Source organism: Nymphaea colorata, chromosome 6, assembly GCF_008831285.2.
Source record: "Nymphaea colorata isolate Beijing-Zhang1983 chromosome 6, ASM883128v2, whole genome shotgun sequence".
Classification (NCBI taxonomy): domain Eukaryota; kingdom Viridiplantae; phylum Streptophyta; class Magnoliopsida; order Nymphaeales; family Nymphaeaceae; genus Nymphaea; species Nymphaea colorata.
In genome coordinates this window covers 24,927,311-24,940,015 of record NC_045143.1, presented here as the reverse complement: position 1 = coordinate 24,940,015, position 12,705 = coordinate 24,927,311, and the positions used below count along the sequence as shown (strand labels likewise).

The 12,705-nt window shown below is 42.9% G+C and overlaps 1 protein-coding gene across 2 annotated transcripts in view; it reads right to left on the bottom strand.

The window, feature by feature from the left end:
* Positions 1-12,705, bottom strand: part of LOC116256012 (uncharacterized) — a 121,747-nt gene that overhangs the window by 18,534 nt on the left and 90,508 nt on the right. For both annotated transcript variants that reach the window (XM_050078494.1, XM_031632127.2), the window contains 2 exons: positions 3,345-3,551; positions 3,118-3,221 (listed from right to left, as the gene is read on the bottom strand). In XM_050078494.1, coding sequence (XP_049934451.1) covers positions 3,118-3,221; positions 3,345-3,551 — 311 coding nt within the window. The remainder of the gene's footprint in view (positions 1-3,117; positions 3,222-3,344; positions 3,552-12,705) is intronic.

Here is a 12,705-nt window from a genome sequence, read left to right as displayed (position 1 = left end):
TTACATTTGACTCTGGTGTATGTTCATTTCAGGACTCGGAAACTGGGAAGACGATTGGTGGAGGCTATGAGAAAGGGGGCATCCTCCTCCTTCCAGTGGCATCTCAAACTTGGTCATCCATCTGTCTCCAAGCTCCGTCACCTACTTCCTCATCTATCAGTTCCAGAGTCGTTCCAGTGTGAGGCCTGTCAACTTGGCAAGCACACCCGTAGCAGTTATTCATCGAGTCTTAGTCCGTCCAGTTGTGGACTATTTGATCTTCTTCATGTTGATGTGTGGGGTCCTAGCAGAGTTGCTAGTAGGTCTAGATTTCGTTATTTCCTCGTCATTGTTGATGATTATTCTCGAGTCACTTGGGTTTTTCTTTTGAAAGAAAGGTCTGAGGTCATATGTACTCTCAAGAACCTTATTATTGAAATAAAGACCCAGTTTGGTATTCTTGTTAAAAGCGTTCGCACTGATAATGCTCTTGAGTTCAAGGCATCTGCCTTAATGAAATTTTACTCTGATAATGGCATTTCTCTTCAGTTTACTTGTCCCCATACTTCCCAACAAAATGGAGTAGCTGAGTGGAAACATCACCAACTTTTAAATGTGGCACGCTCCCTAATGTTTCATACTAATCTACCTGCATATTTTTGGGGAAATGCCATCCTCACTGCCTGTTACTTGACCAACCGTTAACCCTCATCCTCCATTGGCAACAAGGTTCCCATTAAACTTGTGTACCCACAACGATCCTTGTTTCCAGTAGCTCCCAAAGTATTTGGTTGCACGAGCTTCGTTCACATACTTGGACCCACACGTGATAAATTGGGTGCCCAAGCCATTAAGTGTATCTTTATTGGCTACTCCAGAAATCATAAAGGCTACAAATGCTTTGACCCCTTGACTCAAAATGAGTATATCAGTGCGGATGTGACATTCTGAGTCTCATCGTTATTATAGTTCCTCACCTACCTCTACTGAGATGCCATTGTCATCTTACCCACTACCTATTCCTCCTATTCCTTTGGAGTCATTCCCTTACGAGTCTCCTTCTGGGGATTCTCCCGTTGTAGTGTCCAAGTTTCGTGATCCTCCACTGGTCTACACACGTCGACAGGACCCTTGTGTTATCGTGGCCATTGAGTGGCCTTTACATGTTGTGGTCTATGTGAAGGGCCTTCTTGGCGAATGATGTGACTATGCCCTGTCATGACATGATGATGATTTGCTTTTATAATTATGATTATCGCATATTTGAACCCTACCTAAGAGGGTTAGAGATTTTTCTGGCTTGTTGCCATACTGCGAAGACTAAGCCTTCTGTTGTTTCCTTTTTCAGGTTTTGGCGGACTCGAGGCAGCAGTTTGATCAGATGGCTTCACTCACATCCTACTTGGGAGGTTTTGGGTCTTTTGTAGTGTTGGCGCATCTTATTTTGATGTTATTGATGTCTTGTTTTTGTTAGGCATCAATTATATGGATTGGAGCATTTTTGTCGTATACAGATGTGATTTTGTATGAACTGAAAATGTTATATAAATGAAAGTTGCCCCATTGTTTCGAATGACATAGCTCCCTCCTTTTTGAACTGTTGTGTAGTCGCACCTCAATGCTTTATGTTTAGAAAAAAAAAATTGTTTGAGGGTCAAAAGGTTGAGGTGTGACAATTATCACTTCCAAGCACTATGTATTCAACACATCTTGGCTTGTGCTCATAGAATTCTACTTCTAAGTCTTTGATTTAGAATCTCCTTTGTCGGTTTCATTTTTTGGGTGAGACTCCTCATACTCTCATAGGCACTCTCAACCTCTTCATCAAAGACTGCCTAGATATGGATTTTTTTGCTAACCTCATTCTGGAGGTTCTTCAAACTTTCGAAGGATGATGAGTTAAACGGAAGCGGATGATGAAAGGGGGGATGAAGGAGAAAGACTTGGAAAAGGGTAAAAAAGGGGCGAAGGGCTTGAATTGTTCAACTTAGGTTGACCAAGGTTTATCGAGGAGGTGCCAAGCATAGTCACAAACGGGAAAAATAGGATAACTTTATAAAAATTTTAAAAAACTAAAAATGGGGGAAAAATAAAATAAGTGAAAAACTAATAACACAAACATAAAAGATAAGTAGATTTGCAACAAATAAAAAATAGAAAATGAAAAAAAAAACTATTTGGCATTAAAAAAACTAAAAAAGTGAAAAAAAGTGTTAAAAACACGCTAAAAACATGTTTTTTTCGTTTTTAACTTTTTTTTCAAAAAAATGCGTTTTCTTTTTTCTAAGTTTTTAAATAGCCATTTAATTTATCATGTTTTTTTAAAAAAAAAACGCATTTTCAGTGACTATGGTGCCAAGGTTAGGTTTACCAAGGTTTAAACAAAGGAAAGGTGGAGGATGATGATTTAAAGGATGTGAGGGCGAAGGACAAGTTTTGCATAACACTAATGAAGGGTTGCCGCAAAGCAATGAAGCTTACTGTTTACAAGAAAAAGTCACCTTGGACTTCAAAACGCTCGCTAAGAACACTTGAAGCATAGATTGCAAAATAGGCCAATGATCCATTCTGGGTCATGGTAATATCCATTTATAACGCTTAATTCTTTACAGCTGGTAGATAAAACTAATTGTTCAATCCCCTAGTGGGCTAATAATTGTACAACCACTAACTTTTGACAATAATTGTACTGTCCGCTTTGAATATATTGGCTTTAATAATTGTATGAATATGTTCTCTTCTAACAACATCTAATATAGACATACAAATATATTCTCCACTAACTTTGCATATATATATATATATATATATATATATATATTGGCCCAGCTAAGTTGGCAGCTATCCTGGACTTGCTTCCAGAGGGATACAGAGGGACATGCATACATACATACATACATTTGTATGTACGCATGTATGCACACGTGTGTGTGTGTGTTAGAGAGAGAAAGATTCTTCAGAAAGTTATTATGCCTCCTCATGCCTCGACTATTACTGGAAGAGATTGTCCAATTGACAACTTACAAAAGATAAGATTATCTAATATTGAAGCTCTAAAAGAAGTTCACTGATTGCAATTTTTGTTTGCAGACAATGAAACAGGCAATAAAATCCATTTGTAGTAGCTTAAGGCTTTACCCTGCAGTATCTATTAGGAGAAGAGTTGGTTCAGTTGATGCCGTCCTCTGTACACCTTCTAGATCATAGAGCATGTGTCCTGCAACACATGAATGGGCCTCAATCTGCGCATACAAGAAATGTCTGGTATGGATTAGTGCCATAACAGCATGTTGTCCCTGGTTTGCAACTGCACTAACATATTTGATAGGAGTTCACAGGTAACTTCTCAAATACAAGGCTCGTACCTTGCTGTTATATAGTTCTCTCGATGACCAATCCATTATTAGCTTGTGCATGCGATATTGGACAGTCAGCATAACTGTAACCTGTTCTCCATATAAGTGTGCTAGTCTTTCAAAAAGGGTTCTTCCTAGGCCATTTTTCTCAGCTTCAGGACTTTGTATGGTTGGGGGTAGCTGGAGATGGTCTCCTGCAAGTATACACCGTCGTCCCTGCACATTAGCTGAGGCATGAAATGCCACCTTGAACCTTTTGTATGAGAGAATTCAAAAGCTTTAATGGGTAAACATTGCCATCTACTCAAATGCAGAGGAGGAGGTATGTAAGCTTGTAAGAAAAAGCAAATTATAACATCAATAGCAAGGTAGACAACAACGAGGAACAGATTCTTTAACGATTTATATTCAAGATACATAACAAATTGATCAGATTATGCAAATGCATGTTATCTCACATTTACATCCTACAATTCAAATAGTAGGAGCCAGGTTGAATTCTAGAAAAATAAACCACACTGAACTGCATGAAGAGAGGACACCAAAAGAACTCAAGTATATGATCTTTACAGAAGTGTTTCTATGTGTTGCTCAGAGCAAGGACATTGTTGGACAGCAACCCTATGGCAGAAAACAGCAACCTAACAATAGAGAAAATCCCACGATAGACTGCTGTCCAACACTCCCACGACAGATAAAATCCAGCAACACAAATAGAATGCTGACAGCACCAGCAATAAAAATAGAAGACTGCTGTCCAACAGCCCCACGACAGAGAAAATCCAGCAATCCAACGGCAAGAAAAAAATTCCACTGCTTGCACTGTCTTTAGCAACCAACAACTTATCTATTTATGCATCTAACGCTGCTGTACCACAGATTATTTGCCACTAATCATGAATAGCGACAGGAAAAAGAACATTCAACATAAACTACCGCAGACTCCCACCCAGCTGCGATAAAAAAAATATATTTAGACATCCATAGCAGGAGTCTATTCACGCGGATTTCATAGCGTGAATAGACTCCTCCACACGGTTCAGTTAATGAAAGACAGTCAACTGGAACTGAACGTGTGTAGCAGCCGTAATTGGAGAAAGAAAAACCTTAATCATTCACTAACCCTAATCTCCATTATAAAGAGTTTAGGGTAGAAAGGAGATTTACAGATTACATCAAACTGAAATAAAGGATATATTAAAGAGATCTTATAAATCTTTAATATTACAAAGAGCTACCTAGAAACATAAAATCTTCTAATTCAACACTCCTCCTCAAGCTGGAGCATACATATTAAACATGCTCAGCTTGTCACAACATCTACAAAAATCACCAACAGGGAGAGCTTTGGTGAAGATATCTGCAGCTTGGTCTTCTGAAGGAACATGAATAGTGGCAATGGTTCCTTCTTGAACGAGATCCCGAATGTAATGGCAGTCCACTTCAATATGCCTAGTTCTTTCATGGAAAACTGGATTGTTTGCAATGTATGTGGTTACTTGATTGTCACAATACATCTTCATGGGAAGCGGAATAGACACACTTAGGTTAGATAGCATGGATCTAGCAAAAGTCATTTTTGTTGCAGTTTGAGCTATAGCCCTGTATTCGGATTCTACACTAGATCTTGACACCACACCTTGTTTTTTGTTTCTCCACGATATAAGGTTACCTCCCACAAATACACAGAATCCTGTGGTAGATTTCCTCTCTTCGACTGAGCCAGCATAGTCAGCATCACTATAAGCTTCCACTTCTAGGGTCTTGCCTTTTGTGAACAAAAGGGCTTTGCCAGGAGACGATTTCAGATATTTGACCACCATTAAAGCAGCATCCCAATGAACTTTTCTGGGTTTTCCATAAATTGACTTAGCTTCCCCACTGCAAAACTAATGTCTGCTCTGGTCACAGTAACATAGAGGAGTTTTCCAATAAGGGATCTATATGATGGAGAATCCACTAATTCTCCTTGGTCATCATGAAGATGTATAAGTGGATTCATAGGTAGATTAGCTGGTTTGGCTCCTAACATCCCAGTGTCCTGCAATAAATCAAGAACATACTTCCGTTGAGAGAGAACGACACCATCCCTATTGCGAGCAACCTCTATTCCCAAGAAATAACGTAGTGGACCAAGATCTTTCGTCACAAAGTGTTTTTGAAGAAACAGCTTTGCATCAGAAATTTCTTGATCGGAGTCGCCTGTCAGGATAATGTCATCAACATAAACCACTAGAACGGTTATACCCCTGGAAGTCTTCTTGATAAACAAAGAATGAACAAGGGGAGATCTCGCAAAGCCACACTTTGAGACTACCTCAGAGAACTTGTGAAACCACGCACAAGGACTCTGCTTGAGTCCATAAATAGCTTTCTTCAGTTTGCACACTTTTCCACTCCCCCTGTCGTTCAAACCCTGGTGGTTGTTGCATATAGACAGTTTCATCAAGATCACCATACAAAAAGGCATTTTTGACATCAAGCTGATACATGTGCCAGTCATGGTGTACAGCCACTGAAATGATAAGACGAATGGTTCCCAACCGAGCAATTGGAGAGAAAGTCTCAAAGAAATCCACCCTGTAAGTCTGTGTGTAGCCCTTAGCAACCAACCGAGCTTTGTATCATTCCACAGAACCATCAGAATTATATTTCACTGTGAATACCCACTTAGAGCCAACAATGTCACAATCAAGAGGAGGATCAACAAGTTCCCAAATGCCTCGCTGAACTAATGCATCCATCTCATCTTGCACAGCCTGTTTCCATTGGGTATCTAATAAAGCCTGCTGATGACACGTAGGAACTGTATGAGCAATCAGAGCTTGAATAAACTGTTGCATACTTTTACCCACACCATCAGTAGACACAAAATGAGATATATGATGCAAAGTACATTGTCGCTTGCCTTTGCGAAGAGCAATAGGTAAGCCTTGACAGGGATCAAACGATCCAAGGCTACTCACTTCAGATGAACTTACCTCCTGAGAAGCGGTTGGCGAAGGATCATGAGAGGGGTCCTATCGACGTGTGTAGACCAGCGGAGGATCACGAAACTTGGACACTACAACCGGAGAGTCTTTAGAAGGAGATTCAAAAGGGAATGACTCCAAAGGAATAGGACGAATAGGTAGTGGGTCTGGTGACCGTGGCATCTCAGTAGAGATAGAAATGGAGTTATAACAAGGTTTAGACTCAAAGAACGTGACATCCGCACTGATATACTCATTTTGAGTCAATGGGTCAAAGCATTTGTAGCCTTTATGATTTCTGGAGCAGCCTATAAAGATGCACTAAATGGCTTGGGCACCCAATTTATTACGTGTGGGTCCAAGTATGTGAACAAAGCATGTGCAACCAAATACTTTGGGAGCCACGAAAAACAAGGGTCGTTGTGGATGCACAAGTTTAATGGGAACCTTGTTGTCAATGGAGGAGGATGGTAAACGATTGGTCAAGTAACAGGCAGTGAGGATGGCATCTCCCCAAAAGTATGCAAGTAAATTATTATGAAACATTAGGGAACAAGCCACATTTAAAAGTTGACGATGTTTTCGCTCAGCTACTCTATTTTGTTGGGAGGTATGGGGACAAGTAAACTGATGAGAAATGTCATTATCAGAGTAAAACTTCATTAAGGAAGATGCCTTGAACTCAAGAGTGTTATCAGTGCGAATGCTTTTAACAAGAATACCAAATTGGGTCTTTATTTCAATAATAATGTTTTGGAGAGTACATACTACTTCAGACCTTTCTTTCAAAAGGAAAACCTAAGTGACTCGAGAATAATCATCAACAATGACAAGAAAATAATGAAATCTTGACTTACTAGCAACTTTGCTAGGACCCCACACATCAACATGAAGAAGATCAAATAGTCCACAACTGGACGGACTCAGACTCGATAAATAGCTGCTACGGGTGTGTTTGCCTAGTTGACAGACTTCACACTGAAATGACTCTGGTACTGAAAGATGAGGAAGAAGATGACGGAGCTTGGAGACAGATGGATGACCAAGTCTGAGATGCCACTGGAAGGAGGAGGACAATGAGGTGATCGACGATGTTGCAATACCCACTGGATTCGATAGAAAGTAGATGCCCCCTTTCTCATAGCCTCTACCAATCGTCTTCCCAGTTTGCAAGTCTTGAAATGAACATAGACCAGAGTCAAATGTAACACGACAATGTAAATCATTAATCAATTGTCCAACCGATAACAAATTTGTGGGAAACTTAGGAGCATATAACACATTAGGAATAGTCATAGACTGAGAGAGAGATCTTGATATCTCCATAACCCATAATAGGTGACCATCGACCACTGCAAGTCTTACATGACGTGTCTGAGGTAATGAGTGCAGGACAGTAAACATAGAAGGTCTACTACAAAAGTGTCTCGATGCTCCTGAATCAATTATCCAAGTAGTACCTGTATCAGGTGGGACAGTATCAACAGACATAGCATTGTCTATCATGACTGTAGAGGTCGATGGCTGGATAGATCTGTGTGCCAGGAAGTCCTCATACTCTGACTTGTTGATGCTCACAGTCACTATCTCAGGGTGAGAAGAAGATAAAGACCCATCTACCACTAATGATGCTGCTTGGGCAGATCCAATAGGAGACTGTAAAGAGTTCTTTCCCAGCTTAGATGCAACATTTCTGCCTAGGGGCGGTGCCGCGGTAGGATGACCATGTTTATCCCAACATCTGTCTTCCAAATGCCCCATTTTCCCACAATAGGTGCACTGAAATCTCCCCCGACCTCCTCTTGACCCACGACCCATGCCTCTCCCCTTAAATGAACTGCGTCCACGACCTCCTGATGCTGCCAAGGCAGAGGCATGGATATCACTAGAGGGCAGAGAGAGAGTAACAGCAAGACGACGAGTCTGTTGTAGGCTTCAGCCAAGTCAGGGATCTCTGCTCCAGTCAACATCTGTGTTTTTGCTACTGCATATTCAAAAGAGAGACCCTGCAGAAACTTTGCAACCATGGACTGTTCACCATGGGTCTTATGGCATGTTGGACAAGGAGGACATAATGCTTTAAGTCGTTCATAGATTGACTTGAGAGAAGCGAAATACTGAGCCAGACTGTAATGCTCGTTGGTTCGACGGGTCGGGTCGAGCTAGGGTCCAGACCCGGAACCGACCCCCACTCGCGTAAGGGCCCGACGCGAGGCCCTTCTCCCTCGCCTTTCCCTTCCTTCTTCGTTGTCTCCGGTGGTCTCCTGTGGCAGCGCAGAGGGAGGAGAGTGACGGTCGGGTGGTGGTGGCTGGAACGGCGACGGCGACGGAGGTGGCAGCGGCGGCGGCGGCGGCGGCGGCGGCTGGGTAAACCCTCTCTCTCTCGTGCGATTTTTCTTGCTCTGCCACTCATGCCCTTTTGTCTGTTTTGCTCTCTGCCGCACGTCCCCTCTTCTTCTCTCTCGCCATTTTCTTTCCCCTCTTTCCGCTGGTTCTCTACCGCTCGACCCTCTTCTCACTCACCCGCACTCCCCCGCCTGCTCTTTCTCTCTCTTCTCACCCCACGGCTGTTTTCCCCCTTGACCGAACCCTTCCTCTCTCTGTCTCTCCTCTCTGTCAGCGTCCCTTTTCTTTGTTTATTTCAGTTTTTTTTTTCCCCACTACTACCGTGGGTCTTTCTTAGCAACAGAGTTTGTGTTAAACTTTTTGGGCGTTTGGGGTTGGTTTGCAGTTTAGGGGACGTTTTTCCCCTCTTACCTGCTAGTAGGGTGTGTAGTGAGCAGCGACAGCAAGCAATCTCGAGCATTGGCACTTGATCGGACGTGTGAAGTGGTTGCTAGAAGGGTTGTAGCAGTTTGGACGCTTGTTTGGGGTGAGCAATACCTAATCAAGCTCAAAATGATGAGTATTTATCTTTTAGAGCATGTATAATTATGGTTCGAGCATGCTAGAGCTTAGAATTGATGATTTTGGGACGCATGTTAGTAATTTTGTTTTTGGGGGAAACTTAGGATTTGCGTTGGAAAGTGATGATTCATGTACTTAATGATCGTTTTAGCATGATGGATTAATTTTCGAAGCTTTAGGGAAGCATGGTAGAGATTGTGAGGTTGTGGGGAAGATTTAGAACCGTCTTAGGGAGTGTAGCGCAGACTTCGGTAAACAGGTGTATCATGAAGTTATTTAGGGATATATGCGTATTGGGATGTGACTTGAGGTTGATGCCTTACTTAAAGAACGTTATTGAGAAAGGAATTAGTGATGGTTTGATTGATGGTTGAAGGCTTTGATTATTCGAGGCGACGTCAAGACGTAAAGGAGGAGGCCTATTGGAGAGCTTGTTGGTCGACACTACCTGTCGATACCCTCTTGAGGCGATGACACATGCCTCAAGGATTTTATTTTTGTATCTGTTCGTTTTTTTGTTTGATTGGTGTAGGTATCTAGTAGAAACCTTATTCTTGTTTATGTTTGCAGGTGCACCGGGCTCATCCCGTCGACCTTGAGTTCGAAGCTTGAGGCATTTTGAAGAATTTGGTGAGCGCGCCACAGGTATGGCGACATTCCAGGCAAATTCCTGCCTGGGGCAATTGTGTGATTGGGTGCTCCTAGGATCAAGGGATCCTAGGATTGTGATGTTAATTGATTGACTGTTTTGTGATTGAGTATGTGTATGTTGCTTACATGATATGAATGGGTTAGAAAGATTATTAGTCATTCGTTTTAAAAATGTTACGCATTGGCATGTGCATGCTAGAATTGATATCTGTTTAGGACAGATGAGGCGGGGTATCGAGTCGAGTGTCTCCTCGACCCCAATTGTGCATTAGAAAGCATCATAGAATGATAACTGCATAGGACAGCTACGAGCCAACAGCAGATCGAGACTACTCTCTGTGGATTGGCTATGTTTTTCAAAGAGGTGATTGACATGACTGATGTGATGATTGATATAAATGTGTATGTTGTTGCATATGCATTGCCATAGGCAATGATGCAAATGGATGTTTGGAGGGTAGTTGTACCCATATGGTATGACGGCTAGCAATGACTGTTACTGTATGTATAGACCTCATGTGGAGGTAATCGGAGGTGTGGGTGCACTCGGGAAGTGTACTAACCTCGTGTGCTAGCCAGTCTTCTTGTGAATGTGTAACTATAATGATAAGAATGAATAACTAAGAGATGAGAGGCCAGTGGGATGTGGCTATGTGTTTGGGAGACGTCCCCCTTGATTGCCACTGGTCTCGCCTGTCAGAGCGCAGGCGGTGCAAGGCCCCAGGGTTCTGTTGTGTGTTGTGCTTGGAGCGTTGGGCTCCTGCCTTCCCAACCTGGGTGTCCTAGGGAAGGCTGAGTATCTCACCTTGGACTTCACACATCCAGGGATGAGTGCTCTACCGCTGCAGCGGGTGAAATGGATCCATACTGTTATGGGCCACCACGGGGGTTGTCTCTCGGCTGTAGGCCGCCCGCGGTGTGCACGTGCCTGTGTTGCACCCACAGGAACTGTTAATGCACTAAAGTTAATGAAAATGCAATGTGTTTGACAGAATGCATGTGACTGATGTATATGTGATTGACATGAATGCAAGTGTTATGTTTAAACATGCTTCGCATGTGACTGATGTTGTGTTAGTGTGGCCATCAAGTGGCTTTTACGTGTCGCACTCAGACGCGACATGACGATAGATGGGTTGATATTTGTCCCTTTAATTGAGCCTTACTTGAGAGGGTTTGGCATTTTTCCTGGCTTGTTGCCATACTGCGAAGGCTGAGCCTTCAGTTGTTTTCTTTTTCAGGTTTTGGCGGACCCGGGGCAACAGGTTGAGCGGATGGCTTCACTCACGTCCTACTGGGGTGGTTTTGGGATTGTCGTTTGTAGTGCCGGCGCGTCATGTTTTGGTTTTATTGATGTCTTCTTTTTGTTAGGCATCAATGTTATTGATTTTGGGGCATTTTGGTCATGCACATAGATGTGAATTTGTATGAAACAAAATGGTTATATTAATGAAAGTTCGCCCCATTGTTTTGAATTGCTTGGCTCATCGTCAATTTGAATTGTTTGGTAGTCACATCTCGATGCTTTATGTTTTGAGAAAAAAAAAAAATAGTTTGAGGGTTAAAAAGGTCGGGGCGTGACAGTTTTGGTATCAGAGCCATGACAAACCCCATTATGGATGTGAGTTAAAGCTTATCTGTGAAGTCGTGTTGCCCAGGTACGCATTTGTTTGATTAGTTGGTTATTGTAGTTTTGATTTTTCAAGTATAGGTATGTAATGTGATCTGTGTTTTGAACTTCGTGCTAATGCACGTTGTGATTTGACTTGTGAGTTTGGTATTGGTCGTGATTTGAGAATTAAGGATCTTGTTTGTACAGATGGAATATCATCGTAGGGGTAAGAAGCGAGCTGGGCCGTCTTCAGAGGCACATAGAGAGCCCAGCCCAACCCATTCTGATGCACATACTCCGCGGGGTGACAGTGCGTCAGAGCCCCAGTATGCCCAGCTAGGTGGGGGTGCCCAAACCCCACCGAGACAGACTCCGCCAGTGGATCAACAGACTACATTGCTGACCACGTTGCAGACGCTGACCACGTTAATGCAGTCTATGGTCGGTAATCAGAGAAGTAACGCATCTCCTTCGGGGGACACCAGTGCTCCAGTTCGGGAGAAGGCAACGACAGTGTCTTATCAGCAGTTTATGGCGATGCAGCCGCCTATCTTCTCAGGAGGGGGCAGTCATGATAAGGCAAAGACTGGATTGAAGAGGTTGAACGTATTTTTGGGCTTCTGAAGGTGCCAGAAGAAGATAAAGTGAACTATGGCTCCTATTTGTTGAAGGGTGATGCCAAGAATTGGTGGCAATCAACTAGTGAGATTCGGTTCGCTGGCCAAGGGTCAATCTCATGGAAGCAGTTCAGAGATTCCTTCTTCAGCACATACTTTACGGTGTATGCCAGAGACAAGAAAATGCAAGAGTTTCTAGATTTGCAGCAGAATCAGTCGAGCTTAGAAGAGTACATTACGAGATATCGACATTTGGAGGTGTATTGCCCACACCTTTACACTACCGATGAGGCCAGAGCAGGCAAGTTTGTGCGCGGGCTGCGAGATGGACTACGAAGCAAAGTGTTGACAAGTAGACCTCGTGACTTGGATGAGGCGGTTACAATGGCACGATGCATAGAAGAAGATTGGGTGAGGACACAGAAGGATCATCAGAAGAAAGCAGGCCAGCATTCACAAGGTGGACGGACACAGGTAAAGCGCCAACACTTTGCGGGCAGGACAAGGCCTTATGAGAGGCGGGATGACCGAACTTTCAGACGGAACCAGTCTACCCGTAGTGAGGCCACCCAGGGGTCAGTGGCCACTCCGACTTCTCAGAAGTGCCCCAC